The sequence below is a fragment of the Perognathus longimembris genome, chromosome 3 (assembly GCF_023159225.1).
Source record: "Perognathus longimembris pacificus isolate PPM17 chromosome 3, ASM2315922v1, whole genome shotgun sequence".
NCBI classification, from domain to species: Eukaryota; Metazoa; Chordata; class Mammalia; order Rodentia; family Heteromyidae; genus Perognathus; species Perognathus longimembris.
In genome coordinates this window covers 66,738,472-66,758,091 of record NC_063163.1, presented here as the reverse complement: position 1 = coordinate 66,758,091, position 19,620 = coordinate 66,738,472, and the positions used below count along the sequence as shown (strand labels likewise).

At 53.8% G+C, this 19,620-nt stretch overlaps 1 protein-coding gene across 1 annotated transcript in view; it reads left to right on the top strand.

Annotated features, from left to right (window-relative positions):
• Positions 1-19,620, top strand: part of Catsperd (cation channel sperm associated auxiliary subunit delta) — a 34,967-nt gene that overhangs the window by 2,487 nt on the left and 12,860 nt on the right. The window contains exons 4-16 of the mRNA XM_048340630.1: positions 674-746; positions 1,756-1,870; positions 1,971-2,123; positions 2,253-2,320; positions 4,536-4,649; positions 5,710-5,793; positions 9,128-9,278; positions 10,282-10,377; positions 13,842-13,924; positions 14,337-14,513; positions 16,957-17,070; positions 17,806-17,895; positions 18,526-18,584. Coding sequence (XP_048196587.1) covers positions 674-746; positions 1,756-1,870; positions 1,971-2,123; positions 2,253-2,320; positions 4,536-4,649; positions 5,710-5,793; positions 9,128-9,278; positions 10,282-10,377; positions 13,842-13,924; positions 14,337-14,513; positions 16,957-17,070; positions 17,806-17,895; positions 18,526-18,584 — 1,377 coding nt within the window. The remainder of the gene's footprint in view (positions 1-673; positions 747-1,755; positions 1,871-1,970; positions 2,124-2,252; positions 2,321-4,535; positions 4,650-5,709; positions 5,794-9,127; positions 9,279-10,281; positions 10,378-13,841; positions 13,925-14,336; positions 14,514-16,956; positions 17,071-17,805; positions 17,896-18,525; positions 18,585-19,620) is intronic.

Below are 19,620 nucleotides of genomic sequence, written 5' to 3'. Positions count from 1 at the left end.
GGACTCAGGGCCTGAGCACTGTCCCTGGCTTCTTCTTGCTCAAGGCTAGCACTCTGCCACTTGAGCCACAGCACCACTTCTGGCCGTTTTCTGTATATGTGGTGCTGGGGAATCGAACCCAGGGCCTCATGTATACAAGGCAAGCACTCTTGCCACTAGGCCATATCCCCAGCCCCCCAGCCCTAATATTATTTTAAGAAAGGGAAGCAGAATGAGCAAGACATGGAAGGGTGAAGTTGATGGGGACATTGTATGCATGTGTGGAAATGTTACAATGAAACTCTTCTTGTACAACAAATATATGCTAATAAAAAACAAGCCAAGGGCCTGGGAATGTGGCTTGGTGGTAGAGTGCTTGCCTAGCATGAACGAAGCCCTGGTTTCCATTCCTCAGCATCACATAAACAGAAAAGGCCGGAAGTGGTGCTGAGGCTCAAGAGGTAGAATGCTAGCCTTGAGCAAAAAGAAATTCAGGGACAGTACTTAGGCGCTGAGTCCAAGCCCCAGGACTGGCCAAAATAATAATAATAATAATAATAATAATAATAATAATAAACCAAACAGCAGGCTATAAAGATTAACTTAGTCAAAATAATAATATGGAAATGGTCTAAACAGGAACTTTGTTGGAATGGAACACTGGTCCTAATTGAACTAGTCTTGTTTATTTCAGGAAACAGATTTTTTTCACCAGAGATAACTTTGAGAGTAGCCTCCTCCCATTCACCATACCCGAGTGGACAATGGTAAGTTACCTTTGGAAGCTGGCCCAGGGCAGCTCGCAATTAGTAGCACTGGGGAAAAACTTCCTTCAGAAATTTCACACTAGTTTGCTTTTGTTAGCTTAAAGCATATTGGATAGTACACCCCTTGTAAGGCCAAAGGTAATTGGTTCATTCTGTCTCCACTGCCATCCTCCTCCTTTGAGAGAAAGGGAGAAGGATGGTCACTTAGTAGATGTTTTTCCTCACATGGAGGAGTTGCAGGAGACAAGCTGAGCTCTGTGCTGAAAGAAGTATGGCTTTACTCACAGATCAATGTGCCCATATTATTATTCCTTCTCCTCCTGTACTAAGATTTGAACTCAGGGTCCTGTGTTTGCTAGGCAGGTGCTCTACTATATGAGACACACCTCCAGCTCTTTTTACTTTTTTCTAATAAGGTCCGTTTTTGCCCAAGTTACCTGGATCATTTGCCCTTCCTGTATAGCTGGAATCACAGGAGCATGCCACTCTACTTGGCTTTTATTATTTTTTGCTAGTACTGGGGCTTGAACTCAGGGCTTCATGCTCTCCCTCAGCTTTCTTGATCACAGTTGGCGCTCTACCACTTCAACCACACCTCCAGTCTGGGATCATCTTCTCTAGACGGAGATGGATGGGATCAATTACTCTATTTATTTATTTATTTATTGCCCAGGCTTGCTTTGAACTTTATCCCTTGAGTAGCTAAGAATAGAAGCACGAGCTCTCTCCCAGCTTTCTCCTTATTTCTTGGGGCCTAGGTCAGGAGGCCAGACTGACAGGCTGGCCCCCTCCCTGGGCTGCTGTGCACCTGTCAGGGCACTCAACCCTCGGAGGTGCCCGAGGGCAGCCCTGAGGGCCTTCATCTTCCCAGTGTGCCCGTGCCTGGCCCCGGGTGCACGGGCTCCCAGAGCTGCCGTCCCCGCTGCAGTGGGCAGAGCTGTTCTGGGCACGCGCGGTGACAGGTGCCCGGGCACTGCCGTGACCCTGTGGTCTGTGTCCTGGGTTGCAGGGGGCTGCGCCCAGCGTCACCTCGGCACACTTCTCAGGAGGAGCTTTGCTGCTGGTGGCAAATGGAAAGGTCTTCGTGTATAACTACGAGGATTACAAGTGGTTTCAGTCCCAAGGTAGGCACGTCTTCTCCCCGGATTTGCCGTGCGTGTCCCCGGCCCGGGAGAAGAGGTTCCCTCACCTTTTCTTGCCCCTCCCGCCATCACCTCCTTTGAGGGCCACAGGAGAATTGTCCAGCCTCGGATGCACAGACAGACCTGGAGAGCACTCACTGGGGAGCGGCCCGAGCTGGGGCTTCTGTACGCGTGCTAGGAGCAGGGGAGCTCTGCCCCAATCTTGACAGGGCCCTGGAAGTGTTCTCCACGCTAAGTAGGTCTGAGATGGGGACCTGAGCCACAGAGGCTCCCGGGACACGCAGAGCTGCGGTGAGCTGCCCCGTGTTCTGGGGAACCGAGGAGCCCGGAGAATCCACAGGTCTCACTGGTCTTTCCCTTTCAGGAATAAGCCACCCCGTCTCACATCTCAGTGGCGATAACTGCTGCTTTGCTAAAAATGCCTTGTGTGCGGTAAGTCCAGCTAGAACTTTCCACCCCTCCTCCACTCTGAATGCTGACAAGCAGAAATGGACCCAGTATGGTATAAAGTGGCCTTGGGGGCTGGAAGTGTGGCTTAGCGGTAGAGTGCTTGCCTACCATGCATGAAGCCCTGGGTTCGATTCCTCAGAACCACATAAACAGAAAAAGTCAGAAGTGGTGCTGTGGCTCAAGTGGTAGAGTGCTAGCCTTGAGCACAAAGAGACTCAGGGACAGTGCCCAGGCCCTGAGTTCAAGCCCCAAGACTGGCAAAAAAAAAAAAAATCCTGGGCCACATTGGGCGGGGGAGTGTGTCAGAAAGGTGGAAAGGCTCTATGGATGTATAGGTGCTTGAGATGAACTCTGCTTGACAGTCTGTGAATTTCTTTTCTTCCTCTTTATTTTTCTTTGACGGGGTGGTTCTGGGTTTTTGGAGTGGTAGTAGTGGTTCTGGAATTTGAACCCAGGGTTTGGACTGTGCCCTATTTGCATGCTCAGCTGGCACTCCACCACTTGAACCATGCCTCCAGCCAGGTTTTTGGCCAATTATTTTGGAGACAGAGTGTCTCAGACTTTTTTGGCCCAGGCTGGTCTTGAGCCACAATACCCCAGAGCTCAGCTTCCTGGGTAGCTAGGATTGCAGGCAGGAGCCACCAGCTTGGAGCGCCATCTTGCTTTGTGAACATCTCACCTTGACAGCACGGTAGACTGCAGAAAGTTGCAGAAATAATGGAGCCCCTTGGTCCTCCCTTGGTGTCCCCCACGGCGGTACCTCACACACCCAAGCCAGCGGTGAGACCCGGGGGTAGCATGCCCGCGTGTCACAGATCACACTAGTCCTGTGTCACAGTGTCCCACTGCCTGTAGTCGTGACATGGGCCCGGCCCTACAGTCCTGGTTTATTCTGGGGGTGGACACGAAGGATGGAACCCAGAGCCCCGTGTACATTAGGCAATGTTTCTGCCACTGAGGTGCTTCTTCCGCCTTGGTGGTTTGGTTTTGTTTCTTGAGACAAGGTCTCACATGCAGCCCATGCTGGCCTTGACCCCTCCATCCTCCTACCTCAGTCTCCCTAGGGCGGGATCACAGGTGTGGGCCACCATGCCCAAATTGTGCGATGTTTTTTTAGGGTGTGTGTGTGTGTGTGTGTGTGTGTGTGTGTGTGTGTGTGTGTGTGATAAAGCTTAATTTGTAGATGGGGCACAAGAAGACTTCTCAACACCAAGTAATTGTAAAGCCAGAGCCCTTACTGTCTACCTGTCTGTCTCTCTCTGTGTCCTATCACCTGTCCCCTTCTCACAGAATGAAGCCCCTTCTCTGTGGCATGATCAGCTCACCAACATTGGCTCTGTTCATTGAGTAAAATGGGAGTGACTTGAACATGAGCACGGGGTTCACGGCGTGGGCCAGCACCCTGTGCAGCGTGGAGACACCGGGCATGCAGGGGCCTCACCCCAGGGGTGGAGTGGGGGGCTGGGAGGTTTCCGTACACTGCCCAGATGGCACGCAGCTTAAAACTTAGGAGCTGTTTGTTTCTAGACTTTTGCATCCTATAGCTTTGGATTTGGGTGGGTAGAGAAATCACTGAAGCCACCAGAGGTGACATCAGAGCCACTGGACCTAAGTGTCCATCCCGAGTCCCCTCCTAGCCCCACTCATCTCTGTGTAGGATGTAACCAAGGGATTTGCCAGCAAAAGTCCCTAAGGACAAATTCAATTTGTTGGGTGTCCCTTGTTAGTTCTTTTTGTCTGCCAAGTAATATTCCATGATATAGGTATACCACAGTTTGGCTGTTTCCACTATTTAAAAAAAAAAAAACTTAGCAAGAACTTATTGGTCTGGTGACCCCTAGAGGCAGAGAGGGGCACTGGGAACTCGATTGAGGGGTGAGATGACCAGGGAGAAACACAGCAGGTCCAACACTGATGTGGCTAGACACGCAGCCCATCAGTGTAAAGCATGTGCTTCGTGCGTGCCCAGTCCTGGGTTCATCCCAGCAGCAAGAAAGGGCAATGAGGACACAGCTGGTGTGCTGTGGGGTCCTGGGGTCCTGTGTGAGCATCCTTGAGGCCAGCCCAAGGCTCAGAGCCAGGCCCCACCTCTAACCCATGAGAGGGGAAAAGGGACCAGGCGAGAAAAGAGGCCGCTCCAAGCGGTCCCGTGCATGACTGGTGCCGGCCGGCCAGCGCGGATCTGCTGTCTCCCCAGGACATAGGCAACAACATCTTTGCCTACATGCGAGGAGAGAAGCTGGCCGAAACTCACATCTATTTCTCCAATAATGGCGGCTATAGCTTTGACTTGTTCACCATCAACAACAAGGTATGTGCCCTTGGGCGAGAGGGCAGAAGCGCAAGTCCTGCACTGCGGGTGATGCTGGAGACCCCCTGGTGTCCAGGAGTTCAAGGGCAGCCTCAGCAGCAAAGGAGAACCGCATCCGCCCATCCACGGGGAAGCGCGCCCGCTTAGTGCCTGGGGCGCCGAGCAGGGTTCTTGCTTAGCTAAGGATCCTGCAGGCTTGAAGGTTGGGGGCAAATGCCAAGGTGCAGCCTGGGGGAGCCATGCTCACCCCATCCCCTCCGCCACCGTCACCCCGCACACGAGACCACTGCAGTTGGTGAGCAAGGAAGGGTCTGTGACATCAGAACATAACTGTCTTAGGCCACGCGTCTGTGGGGACCAGGGTCTGGTCCTGCGTGGGTTACAGAGCAAGGAGAAACCACTCCCAACCCCAGAGGCTGGGAAGCGAAGGCCCCCACAGGGCAGAGCTGCCCCAAGGCATGCCGAGAGCCTGAGGGAAAGGGAAGGAGGCTCCACCTCACCAGCCTAAAGGCTCACGGGGGCGGGGGGGGGGGGGCGCGCTGGTGTGGTGGTCCCATGAGGAGTGGAGGGCCTGGGTAGAGGAGGGACAGGCCTGTTCCTGCCCTGCCCTCCCCTGCAGGCCTCCTAACGCCAGCAGCTGCCCTAATGGGTTCTGCCGCCCCCCAGAGGCCTTGCGGGTCCCTCCCCCGCCATGACTTGTCAGGCGTTAGGTCTCCCTAACAACAACTGAGCCCAATGGAAGGGGCAGCCCCTCACCTATTGCCCCCCCCCCATCATCTGGGGTTAGGTTCACAGCTCAGCCTGGCTGGGGCACAGGGTCTGGTCCCAAACGCCCTGAAGGACCAGTGTCCAGACACCGCAGAGCTGACCTGCCTCCATTCAACTGTCTGCCCTCGACGCCCTGTGTCCACACTCAGGAAACAAATGTAAAAGCCTCCTTCCTTCTAGCTTGTTGGAGTAGCTGCCCCAGCACTCCAACTAATTCTAATGTCAGTACAACATAGCCAATAAACCCTCATGGTGTTCATTCACATGCACTCTTTTCTTTCTTGTTTCCTAGGCTGCAAAACTTGGAACGTTAGGGGGAGTCTTTTACTTTCACCCCTTGTCACAGATCGGCATTCTTGTTGTTTACAGAAATGTGGTAAGTCAGTTCCTCCAGAGATAGATTGTCAAAAGGATCTTTGGGCACTGCCAGAGTTTTGTTAATACTCTCTTCTTAGCTTTTCATATCTGAAATTAGCTTTTTATTCACCTTTCTGTCCATGTTTCCATCCACCTAACTATGCAGACATCCATTCCACCACTTATTATCCACTGACCCATCCACCACCTATCCATCTACCCACCTATCCAACCATCCGTCCACCCATTCACCCACTTATCCACCCATCCACTCATCCATCATTCACCCACCCACCCACCCATCCATCCACTCATCCATCCATTCACCTGTCCATCTATCCATCCATCCATCCTTCAGTTCATTTATCCTTTTTTTTTTTGTGGCCAGTCCTGGGCCTTGAACTCAGGGCCTGAGTACTGTCCCTGGCTTCCTTTTGCTCAAGGCTAGCACTCTGCCACTTGAGCCACAGCGCCACTTCTGGCCGTTTTCTATATATGTGGTGCTGGGGAATCGAACCCAGGGCTTCATGTATACGAGGCAGGCGCTCTTGCCACTAGGCCATATCCCCAGCCCTCATTTATCCTTTGATCCACCCATCTATCCATATGCATACCCACCCACTCTGCACCCTTCTGCCTTCACTCCTCTGTCCACTAAACACACACACACACACACACACACACACACACACAGAGCAATGTTTACATGGTGTAAACATTTGCGAGACACTGTGATGAGCACCAAGGATAAAATACGAATGTAGTGCATGCATGACAGGACACAGATTCTTTTCAATTGCTCATGTCAAGTACCTCTTTGAATGGGCCTTCTTTCTGAAGGCACACAAAGCCTGTCATTTCAAGGCAGCATGTGGATTCAGTTGAGGAGATGAAGCCAGTGGGAGCCAAGTCAGAAAGAGACTAAGTCACCAGGAGCCAGGTCTTACAAAAATCACAAAAGGGATGAGTGACTGAAGCTTGGAAGCAAGCCACTCGGGACAGCCCCGTTCTGAGATGGGAGGTGGTGGCACAATAAATGGTTACTAGGTGGTAGCCTTGTGGTTGCTGCAGATAAAACCACTAGGGTTCCGATGGGTGACGGGAGCCAGCCTCGTGGTTTGGAGGGTGTCAGAGGGTGCCATGAAATTCTGTGAAGGGTATTGTAGCTTGAGTAGAAGTTCATGAGTGGGCTCGAGTGAAGTGGGAGGTTTGAGGAGCCAGCCAGACAAGTGTCTGCCGCCCGTTTGCTAGTCCCCCTACTGGACTCGGCTCTGTCCTGCCTCCGCCTCCCAGGTGCTCAGGGCCACGGGTGTCTGATGCCAGCTCTGTGCGTTCCAATTCCTAGCCGGACAGAGCCATCCCAGCCCTCCTCCCGGCCTGCCCTGGGTGCATCTGGCTGAGGGTCCTCTCACTGGACCTCTCCCTAGGGAGATGACCCTTAGTGCCACGTGTCTGTCCCCTGGGCCCTCGCCGAGTGCATTCTGGGAGGGGGTACAGGGAGCAGAAACAGAGCACACAGGGAGGCTGGTTGGGGAAGTGTTGGGGGACGAGGGGAGTGGCAGAGGGTGGGTCTGCTCCAGGCACATTGTCTGCATTTATGAAACCACATTAGACAGCCCATGATGCCAACAAAAACATGAAAGAATAATAAGCTTGGGAGCCACTGGGGGAGGGAGGAGAGAAGACGAGGCGCTCTCAGGCTGTCCCTGGCCTGGCCCCGCGGAGCCACAGCGGCTGTGCTCCTGACAGGCTGCCATGGGGGGGTGAGAGCTCGTCGGGGGGAGCTGGGGCTCGGGACTCCCACCCAGCCTCTCAGTGGGGTTCTCCCTCCTTCCCATCCTGGGAAGCGGGCAGTCATTTTGTATTTGGTTTGGTTTTTGGAGGTACTGGGATGTGCACTCGGGCCCTTGAGCTTGCTGGGGAGACACCCTACCACGGGAGCCATGCCTTCAGCCCCTTCTGTATTCATTATTTTCCAAAAAAGGCCTGGGGTTTACCCCTGAGCTGGCCGTTCTGGCTTGAGATGGGTTCTTGCCATCTCTGTGCCCAGGCCTCAGACACTGATCCTCCCAATCTCCTCACCCGAAGTAGCTGGTACTACAGGTGGGAGCCACCACACCCAGCCTCGGTATGAGTGCTTGCAATTCCATCTTTGGGGGTGCTGTCAGAAGGACGCAGGCTCTCCTGGGGTCCCCCGGGATGATCAGGTGATGGGGGACTGTGGGGGAATGTGTGCCTGAAACCAGAGCTAGAGGTTCTAGGCAAGGAATCCAGGTCATGAGCTGGGCATGGTGGTGTACACCCATGACCCCAGCCCACCGGAGGCTGAGGTGGGAGGATCACAAGTGTAAGGCCAGCCCCGGGAAAGGTTGCCAAACTTCATTCTGAAAGGCAGAATGAAAGCTAAGAGGACTGGGCGTGTAGCTCCAGTGGTACAGGTTTCGCCTGGGAAGTACAAGGCCCTGGCTTCCATCCTCAGTATGGAAGCAAAAAGAAAACAGCAACAGAAATGGGAACCCCTCAAATGGGGCCTCTTAGGACAGGAAAAGGTGGCGTCCTCACAGACACACACAGACAGCCTTGCTTTAGAACAACATGGCCTTTTGGGTTTGTTTTTTTCCTTCTTTTTTTGGTGCTGAAGATTGCACCGGTGCCTGGCGAATGCTAAGCAAGCCCCCTCCACCTCCACTCCTCCTTCTGCCTCATGCATGGCAGGCTGGCGCTTGATCACCTGAGCCAGGACTCCAGCCTGCCTTTTTGCTGGTTATTTTGGAGATAGAGTCTCACAGATTGTTTTTTTGTTTTGTTTTGCCCATGGGTTTTGAACCATGACTCTTGTAGATCTCATCCCTCCTGATTAGCTAGGATTACGAGCATGATTCTCTGGAGCCTGACCTTTTTTTTTTTTTTTGAGACAGGCTCTTGGTTCTGCTACATTTGCCTAGGGTGAGATACTCCTGTCTCTCCCTCCCAGATAGCTGGGACTACAGGCATGCACTACAGTCTGCTGTAGAAGTCTAATCTTGGGAAACCCATGCTCTGGAGATAAGCGTTAGTTCCTTCTGTGGGTGACCCAGTCCTCTTGGAATACTGCTACCTTCGGGTTCAAAGCTCAGCACAGGAACCTCAGGAAGTCAACCATATCCAACCCATGGTGGAGGCAATGGGCCTGTCAGAGCTGACTGCTAATGGCATGTCCCTGGCCTCCACTCCATGCCTGGGGCTCCCCCAGTCCTGAGGGCCACAGGCCCCCGGATGAGCCCCCTCTTCAGGGCTCCTGGGGCACAAGGGCCCCAGGGGACAGCTGCTGGCCTTCCGGGGAAGGGAGGATGAAGGCTGCCTCCTTCCCCCAGGCTGCGTTCCACTACCTGGACCACCCACTCAACCGCAGTGTGGGCATGACCTTCCGGTACAAGAGCCCCATGGATGTCCTCCTCACCCCGGGCCTGAGGGGCTTCCTGATCCTCTGGAGCAAGGACAACCTGCTGATGTCCCCCAACTCAGGTGAGGGGAACCAGGCGCTGCCCTCCCCCGCCCCCTTCCTTCCCAGTGGGTCTTCAGGGCTGGGGAGACACACAGGTCCAGGGAGCCCCCAGCAGGGGCCCCCACTCTGGAGCCAGGGCACCTCAGATATTATTTTGGTTGCATGAGGGTACCCGCTAAATGCTGAGCATCCCCCTTTAGACGGGCATTATTCCAGACAGAAAAATCTAGAAGGCTGTGGCCCCTGCCATGGGTCCAGGCCAGGATCCCCCCTTACCAGAGAGCGGGCAGGTGAGGAGCAGAGAGAGCCAGGCACCGGGGGCCCAGCTTGGAGACCCCCAGAGCTGCCCCACTCTCAGCCCGACCCCTAGTGTCAGGGCAGTCTCCAAACATGGGGTCCCCAGTCACAGCTAAAGGCGCGGGGTGCCCACCCCTCCGGGGACCCCTACAGAGAAAGTGCCATTTGTTTTGGCTTATCTTGTACTGTTTATATTGTCGGTGGCTAGGGATGGACCCAGGGCCTCACACACACTAGGCGCCCCACAGCCATTTTATTCCTTATACATGTCATTCCCATGAAAAGTCACAGCCGGGCACTGGTGGCTCACGCCTGTCATCCCAGCTACTCAGGAGGCTGAGACCTGAGGATCACGGTTCAAAGCCAGCCCAGACAGCAAAGTCTTTGAGACCCCTTAACTCCAATGAACTACTCAGCAAAAGCCCAAGTGGCGCTGTGGCTCAAGTGGTAGGGCGCTTACCTTGAGCTTCAAAAGAAGCTTAAGGATAGCATCGAGGAACAGAGTTCAAGCCCCAGGACTGGCCAAATATATATATCTCACTCTGCCTCAGGTATGGGGGTTCATGCTTGTAATCCCAGTGGCTCCAGAGGCGGAGGAGGACAGAGATTGAGGCCAGCCCCGGCTTCATCTCAGAAACAAAATACAAAAATCCCTGCTGGGTTCTGAGCCATGGGCCTGGGCCTCGGTGGGGGAGTCTCAAGGGTCACCGTCCACTGTCCCCCTAGGTCAGCTTGTAAACACCATCCAGCTGCAAGAAGGAGAGGAGGTCGTGTTTCCTTCCATCTTCAAGACCAACATCACCATCCACAACATGGCTGCCAGTGGGTGTTCCTCAGCGCCGCACCACTGGGGGCCACTGGCCGGGGTCCTGTGGCCTGTGACCCGCTGCCTCGTGAAAGGAGCCATCCCTGCATGGGTGGCCAGTTACTCCGGCCAGACACCGCCATCCCCGGGGCTCACCCCTGCAAGCCCTGCCACTCAGGAGCCCAAGGTCTGAGGATTGTGCTTTGAAGCCACCCTAGGCAGAGCAGTGTGTGAGACTCTTTCCTCCAATGAACCAACCCAAACCTGGGAGCGGAGCTGTCGTTCAGGTGGTAGAGCGCCAGCTGTGAGTGTAAAAGCCAAGTGAGCATAAGAGGCACTGAGTTCAAGTCCCAGCAAGGGCACACACAACAAAATTCAGCAGGCAGGAACTCATCATAAGTGGTGTATGTGTCTTTGCTGTCAACTTTAGTCTTCCAAATAAAGACACACACACACACACACACACACACACACACACACACACACAATACTATCCTGGGCAAGAGGATAATTAGAATCATCTCTACAGGGATTCCTCTCTCCCTCCCTTACCTCATTCCTTCCTTCTTTGGTTCCTTCCACATAAATGGCATCATGCTTGTGAGAGTAATCCTACAGTTGGCCTTTTTCAAGCAAATAACACTTCCTATAAACTGTGCCCTCTTAGCAACGTTTTCTTTTTCTTTTCCTTTTTTGTTTCTGTGTATGTATATGCCAGTCCTGGGGCTTGAACTCAGGGCCTGTACTGAGTTCAAGTTGGGCCTCCTTTGCTCAAGGCTAGCACTTGAGCTGTGGCACCACTACAGCTTTCTCTGAATAGTTTATTGGAGATAAGCGTGTCATAGACTTTCCTGTTGGGCCTGGCTTTAAACCTCAATCCTCAGATCTCAGCCTCCAGAGTAGCTAGGATGACAGGTGTGAGCCACCAGCATCCAGCTTATAACCGAAACCTCTTACCTACAGAGCAGCAAGTTTCCATGTCCTATAACCCCAGGCCCGCCAGGCTCTACCTTTATGAATATTGTAGATTCCACATATTAGTGACAAGCATTAGTCACAAGCATTTGTTCGTGACTAGCTGTGTTCACTTACTGTAACAACCTCAAGATTTGTCTCTTTTGTACGTGGCAGGATTTCCTTTCTGAAGGCTAAATAATACTCTGTTATGTGGGCAGACTACATTTTCTTGATCCTTTCATTCCCTCCTGGGCCACTAGTTCTCCACACTAGCTGTTGTGTGCAGTGCTGTGGTGAGCTTGGATGTTGGAAAATGCACATTGAGACCTGAACAAGCCACACAATGGTGGCTCACTCCTGGCCTGTAATCTGAGGAGATTGAGACCTGAGGATCCTGGTTCAAAGCGAGCCCAGACAGGAAAGCCTGTGCGATTCTTATCTCCAGTTAACCACCAAAAAGCTAGAAGTAAAGCTGTGCCTCAAATAGTAAAGTGCTAGTTTTTGAACAAAGAAGTTCAAGGACAGCACCCAGGTCCTGAGTTCAAGCCACAGGACTGGCATAGAAGAAAAGAAAAAAACCTACTGAGTAGCCACTACACATCATCAGGAATGCCAAGATTAACAAAAACAGAAACAATGGGCTGGGGATATGGCGTAGTGGCAAGAGTGCTTCCCTCGTGTACATGAGGGCCCTGGGTTCAATTCCCCAGCACCACATATACAGAAAACGGCCAGAAGTGGTGCTGTGGCTCAAGTGGCAGAGTGCTAGCCTTGAGCAAAAAAGAAGCCAGGGACAGTGCTCGGGCACTGAGTCCAAGGCCCAGGACTGGCCAAAAAAAAGAAACAAAAACAAAAGTCAAGTGATGACAAGATGTGGAGACAGTGGAAGCGATGTGCATTGCTGGTGGGAAATGCAATGGCAGAGCCCTGCACAGCCCTGGGGTCCATCCCGCACTGAACAAAAAACATCATTTAGGGCTGGGAATATGGCCTAGTGGTAAGAGTGCTTACCTCATATACATGAGGCCCTGGGTTCAATTCCCCAGCACCACATATATAGAAAATGGCCAGAAGTGGCACTGTGGCTCAAGTGGCAGAGTTCTAGCCTTGAGCAGAAGGAAGCCAGGGACAGTGCTCAGGCCCTGAGTCTGAGGCCCAGGACTGGCAAAACAAAACAAAAATCATTTAGAAAAGAAAGAAAAATTGGACTGGAAGTGTGTCTTAGCAGTACAGCCCCTGGCTACCAAGTGCTAAGCCTGGAGTTCAAACCCCAGTAGAGTCAGGCACTGGTGGCTCACATCTATAATCATAGCTACTCGGGAGACTGAGAGCTGAGGATCACAATTCAAAGCCAGCCCAGGCAGGAAAGTCTATGAGACTCATCTCCAATAAACTACTCAAAAAAAGCTGAAAGTGGGGCTGGGAATGTGGCCTAGTAGTAGAGTGCTTGCCTAGCATGCATGAAGCCCTGGGTTCGATTCCTCAGCACCACATATTATAGAAAAGCCAGAAGTGGCGCTGTGGCTCAAGTGGTAGAATGCTAGCCTTGAGCACAGAAAGCATAGTGCCCAAGCCCTAAGTTCAAGTCCCAGGAGTGGGGAAAAAAAAATGGGGCTGGGAATGTGGCCTAGTGGCAAAGTGCTCGCCTCCTATACATGAAGCCCTATGTTCGATTCCTCAGCACCACATATATATAGAAAAGGCCAGATGTGGTGCTGTGACTTAAGTTGGCAGAGTGCTAGCCTTGAGCAAAAAGAAGCCAGGGACAGTGCTCAGGCCCTGGGTTCAAGCCCCAGGACTAGCAAAATAAATAAATGAATGGATGAATATTGAATTCCTATACAATCCAGTAGTTCCACTGGGGAATATAGTTACCATGAGAATTGCCCCCATATGGAGCTAAATTTGTATGCCCATCGGAAACAGAAACCAGGCAGTTCCTCAGCCCAGCCACCTGCTCACATCCCAGGCTCAGGATAGGCTGAGGCCCACAGTGAAGTCCCAGAGCTGATGGGCTCCACCTTGGCAGGTTGCCTTATTTGGACACGGTCCAGTCAGTTGGCTGCCTGTGAATGGTTGAAGCTTGGCTGCTTCGGATTGGCTGACACTGTCACAAAAAGACACGTGGGGGGCTGGGGATATGGCCTAGTGGCAAGAGTGCGTGCCTCGTATACATGAGGCCCTGGGTTCGATTCCCCAGCACCACATATACAGAAAATGGCCAGAAGCGGCGCTGTGGCTCAAGTGGCAGAGTGCTAGCCTTGAGCAAGAAGAAGCCAGGGACAGTGCTCAGGCCCTGAGTCCAAGCCTCAGGACTGGCAAAAAAAAAAAAAAAAAGATGTGGACAAGTTTGAGCTTGTTCACATAAGCTAGGTTGTGGCATTCTGTCGCATCTCAGAGTTCCAGCTGTGGCCTCCAGCTCCCGAGGGAGGTTGCAGTGTCACACACTGGGAGGACGTGGGGTTTGGTTTTGCGTTTGGAATGACAGTCATTCCCACTTTTGTGTTTGCTTTGTCTTTCCCAGATGAAAACGAACTGGCAGTGTTAACCCAGGAGAGTAATTTGTTCTATGGGAATCTGGGGTTCCTGTCTACTTCTGTAATCAAAGTAGGTACAAAGCAAAAGCACATCAAGAACCCCTGGGGAAGGAACAAGAGTCTTGCTCTCCCATGCTCAACCCACTCTCTGATGCTGGGTGATGTCATCCAGTCATGAAAAAGGGCAGTAATCTGCCAGGCACTGGTGGCTCACCCCTGTCATCCTAGCTACTCAGGAGGCTGAGATCTGAGGATCGCAGTTCAAAGCCAGCTTGGGCAGGAAAGTCCGTGAGACTCTGATCTCCAATGAACCACCAGAAACTCAGTAGTGTCACTTGTCACTCAATGTGGTAGATCGCTAGCCTTGAGCAAAAGAGCTCAGGGATGGTGCACAGGCCCTGAGTTCAAGACTCACGACCAACAAAAAAAAAAAGTAAAACCTAGAGTGGGTTGATGTCAGAAGTCCTTCCATTCCTTCCTAGTTCGTAGACCAGCCTGTGTGGTCCCCAGAGGCAGCCTTGACCTTCCAGAGCTCAGGGATGCTGGAAATCCTGACCCCGATTCCAGACTCGGAGTCCCCAGCTTTCGATTTCCAGAAGTGCTCCTTGAACATTCAGGCCATTCTCATGGACCCCAACCTCCAAATTGGGAAGTGCAAGGTAGGCAGCCGTTTGTCCTTGTAGACACGTGAGACCCAGCCTGCCCCGGGAGGCACCGCCAGTCGCCCAGCGGCAGGAAGCTGCCCATGGGGACAGCCACAGCACCGGCCACAGCTCACCCGGTGCTCTTGGGAGCCCAGGTTCACAACTAGGTCTGGCAGCCCTGTACCCTGGGCCCTTCCCCATGCAGCCTCCATGACAGTAAGACCAGAAAGGAGACTGCCCTTCCCTCCCTCCCTTCCCCCCCCACCCCGCCCTGAACAAGGGCGTTGGGAGGGTTGGTATGTGCTTTACGCCCGTAGGTTCAGGCGGTGGATATCCAGGATGCTGGTGAGAGGAGGTGGCCCTTGCAAAGGTGGAAGGTGGTCAGATCCTGGGGTGTCAGTCTTGGAAAGGGTTATCATCTCTCTCTCTCTCTCTCTCTCTCTCTCTCTCTCTCTCTCTCTCTCTCTCTCTCTCTCTCTCTCTCTCTCTCTCTCTCTCGGGAGCCCTATGAGCTTGTCCCTTTTGTGCATGTGGTCAACTCCCCTTCCATTCTCCCATGTTGAGATGCTCGGAAGTCCTCATCCTCCCGCCACTGGAACCATAAGCCAAACAAACCCCTTGGTTTTATAAATGACTTAGCCCCCAGTATTTAGTTATAGCAGCAGAGAACAAAGTGAACTGTTAACCAGTACATCCAGGTACTGGAGGCTCACACTTCTAATCCTAGCTACTCAGGATGCTCAGATGTGAGAAGCATGGTTCAAAGCCAGCCTGGACAATAAAGCCATGTGACTCTTATCTCTGATTAACCACCAAAAAGCTACAAGTGGATCTGTGGCTCAAGTGGTAGAGAAACAGCCTTGAGCAAAAAAGCTCAGGGACAGTGCCCAGGCCAAAAAAAAAAAAAAAAAAAGTAAACCAACCCTTTTAGTGGTCAGTGGTAGCTCCATACTATCTTTCCTCCCTAAAGTTTTTTTTTTTCTTTTTTCTTTGTCATTCCTGGGCCTTGGACCCAGGGCCTGAGCACTGTCCCTGGCTTCTTCTTGCTCAAGGCTAGCACTCTGCCACTTGAGCCACAGCGCCACTTCTGGCCGTTTTCTATATATGTGGTGCTGGGGAATCGAACCCAGGTCTTCATGAATATAAGGCAAGCACTCTTGCCACTAGGCCACATTCCCAGCCCTCCCTAAAGTTTTAGAGAGGGTGATCTGATTAGCTCAAAGTACCCACCAAGCCACCAGGATCCCCCTGAGGCTAAACTAACTCAGTAAAGAGGGGAACAAAATTTAAAAGAAACACAGAAATGTGTATGTGTGAATTTGGATTCACTGTTTTGCAAGTAATGGAAAATCCAAACCAGATGGTGATTGTTGACCCACATAGCCAAAAAGTCCAAAGGAGATGAAGCTTCAGGTAGGGCTTGATCTAGCAAGCCCCGTCACCACGCCATGGAGGAGCCACTTCCCTTTTTCTCTCCACCCCATATCTCATGTGTTCTCGGTTTCACCTGAAGCTCCATCCAGATGCCTCTAGAAATCTCCAGACTCTCCTGCGGGACCCAGCAAGCCATGAAGCACCTTTCAAATCCTTTTTGCCACAAAGAAAAGAGCTCCTATGGCCCATGATGCCAAGAGACAACCCTGTAATTCATGCTTCTTTCACATGCCACTCAGTTTCCTTTATCTCTTCTGCTTTGTTTTTGTTTTCTGTTGTGTGTGTGTGTGTATTCACGTGTGTGCACACATATGCACACAAGCTCACCAGTCCTGAGGTTTGAACTCAAGGCCTGGGCACTTTTCCTTAACTTTTTGCTCAAGACTGGCATTCTACCACATGGGCCACAGCTCCACTTCCAGCATTTTGGTGCTTAATTGGGGATAAAAGTCTCATGGACTTTCCTAAGGAATAAGTCTGAAAGAAAGGAAAGGGTAAGGGACAGCACTGAGACCCTGAGTTCAAGTCTCAGTACCACACATGCACCCATGTGTGTGCACACACTCATAGAAGGAGAAGAAAATACACTCACAAGGTCAGGCTTAAAGAAACCCAGACATCGAAGTGGATCTGTGGCTCAAGTGGTAGAGCACTAGCTTTGAGCTGAAGAGCTCAGGGACAGTGCCCAGGCCCAGAGATCAAGCCCCACAACCGACAAGAAAGTGGGGGAAGGAGGAAGGAGGGAAGAGAGGGAGGGAGGGAGGGGGGACGGAGGAAGGAAGGAAGGAAGGAAGGAGGAAGGAAGGAAGGAAGGAAGAAGGAAGGAAGGAAGGAAGACACCCAGACAATAATGAATGCCTAGAGATCGAGGAGGACACTGTCTATGGGCAGGGTCCTTGCTGAGCAGACAGGCCCCACATTTGTAACCCCAGACGCCCGTGTCGCCTTCCAAACTTTCCCACTGTGCATGGGCGCAGGGCCTGGAGATTGCAGCCTTCCTGAGCTGGCCTTGCCTCCTGGGCAGGTAGAGCTGCTGGAGGGCAAATTTGACGAGGACCTGTACATCATCGACATGAAAAGCAGCCTGCTCCTGTCAGCCGACTTCATTCCCCGGCCTGGCTCATCCCCCATTCCACTAGTGAGTGAGTCCCCCAACTCGGCTACAGCCTCCACCACAGCCTAACCCAAGTCTGCATCTGGGCCCTGCCCTACCTCCCGATCACCACCAAGGCCTCCCAAAGGCGCCTCATCATCCCCTCCTCAGGCCTGGCCTGCCTCTGCCAGCCTGGCCACTTTCTCTACTTGCTGGGCGGCGTGTGTGCGTGTGCGTGTGTGTGTGTACACGTACACGCACACACGTGCGCATGCACCTGTGCTGGTACTAGGGCGTAGACTCAGGGTCTGGATACTGTTCATGAGCTTTTTCTTTCCAAGCTGGCACTCTACCACTTGAGCCACAGCACCACTTCTGGCTCTTCTGGTAATTATTTGGAGATAAGTCTCACAGGCTTCCTGCCCAGGCTGCCTTCAAACTTTCTTTCCTTCTTTCCTTTCCCCCTCCCCCTCCTCCCCCTTCCTCCTCCCACCTTGGGTTCTCACTTCTTCCTCCTGATGGAAGGCAGAGCCCCCCTCCTGCATACCCGGGAGCATTGCGCGCGGAGCCCCACCCAGCCCCGTGTGGATCTTCGCGGCTGAGGAGCAGGCCAAAAGGCCTGCGTCTCCCTCCTGGGGCCGTAGCTCTCCAGTCCTCCAGGCCCAGGCGTGGGGCTGCCTGCGGCTCTCCCCCGCCCCGGGGTCCTGGCTGGGGCAGGTGCACGGGGCCGGGGATCCTGGCGGTGCGGCAGCCTGCTTCTCTCCTGCCTCGCGCCTGCAGGTGATGGTGAGCAACCCCCACTCTCTGGGGCTGCACGCAACCATAACCGAGGTCGGGAACACTCTGGATGGGCACACCAAGTACAAGCTGGTGGGTGAGGGCAGCCCGCAGACCCCGCCCACACGGAGGCCCCGCCCCCGAGACCCCGCCCCACGGAGACACACCCCCCCCCCGCCTCCACGCAGATGCCGGCTCCCAGGAGTCCACATTCTCTGTGGCCGGCTGTGTCCCCAGCAGAGTCCACATCCTCCCCGGCCCCGCCCTCCCCTCCCCGGCCCCGCCCTCCCCTCCCCGGCCCCGCCCTCCCCTCCCAGGCCCCGCCCTCCCCTCCCAGGCCCCACCCTGCTGTCACTCCAGGAGCCAAAGGAACCCCCAACAGGGGTTGGGGTGGCAATTGGCCTCTGAGGAGGCGTGGAGGGCGTGAGCAGACACGTTGGAGGTGCAGGGTGGCCCTGTCCCCCTGTCCACTGGGGTCCCTGCACCTCGGCAGGGCTCTAGGAGCTAGGACGGGTCATAGTCTAGCCAGACACGGGGCCTGCAGGACAAACGCTTTTGGCCGCCCTTGTGGCAACACCGGGGAGTCAGGGGAGAGGCCAGAGGCCCTGGCTTCCTGGGAGGCACCATGAGGAAGGGGGCGTGGGGAGGGCTTCTGGGCGCTGTCCCAAGCTGAGCCCACCCCATCCTGCTTCAAGTGCCCCCCCCCCCCGCCCTGTTCCTTAGGACATTGAACTGGAGCAGCAGCAGCACTCGGGCAAGACGGACCCCAGGTTTACCTCCAGGTGAGCTGGTATGTGAAAAACGACACTTCCTCTAGCAAATTAAAGGTAGACGTATCAGAGGTGAGCCCCGCCCTAAGGGATTGCAGAAGGGGCTCCACACACTGTTCCCAGGACAGGACGGCACCGCACAGCCCGTCCCCATGCTGGAATATCACTCAGCCATGAAAAGGGATGTTTTGGTAGTGCAGCGTGGAGAGACACAGCAGACGCAGGTGGTGACACACCACGGGACCCACTGACTGCAGCTCCCCAGAGACCGGAAGTGGATGGGGACGCGGGCTGGGAGGAGAAAGGAGGTAGGGCTGAATGGAGACAGAGCTTCAGTGTGGAAAGTTCTGGAGATGGGGGAGGGGGAGGGCTACACAGCAGCATTAACACCTCCATGAGGCTGAACTGGGGCCTGGGGCTTGAACACAGAGCCTGGGCGCTGGCCCTGAGCTCTTCAGCCCAAGGCCAGTGCTCTACCACTTGAGCCGCAGCGCCACTTCCCGTTTTCTGAGTGGTTTATTGGAGAAAAGGGAATCTCGGACTTTCCTGCCGGGGCTTGAGTAGCTAGGATGACAGGCGTGAGCCGCTGGTGCTGGGCAGGAGTGTTGTTATAGCTACTGGCTGCCTTAAAAAAACAACAACAACAAAAAAACCCAACCTCTTTGGTTCTTTTAAAAGAACTTTTGTGGCACTAAGGTTTGAACTCAGGGCCTTGCTGTGGGTAGACTGGTGCTCTCTACCTCCTGAGCCGGAGCTACTGCAGAGCCACGCCCCTGGAGGAGCCACGCCCCCAGAGAGTGGAACCACGCCCCTGGATGCGCCACGCCCCCAGAGAGTGGAGCCACGCCCCAGGGCGGAGTCACGTTCCCAGTGTGGATCCACGCCCCCAGAGCAGAGCCATGCCCCCAGAGGAGCCACGCCCCAGGCGGAGCCGCGCCCATGGATGAGCCACATCCCCGAGTGTGGAGCCACGCCCCCAGAGCAAAGCCACGCCCCCGGAAGAGCCACGCCCCCAGAGTGGAGCCACACTCCTGGGCGGAGCCACGTT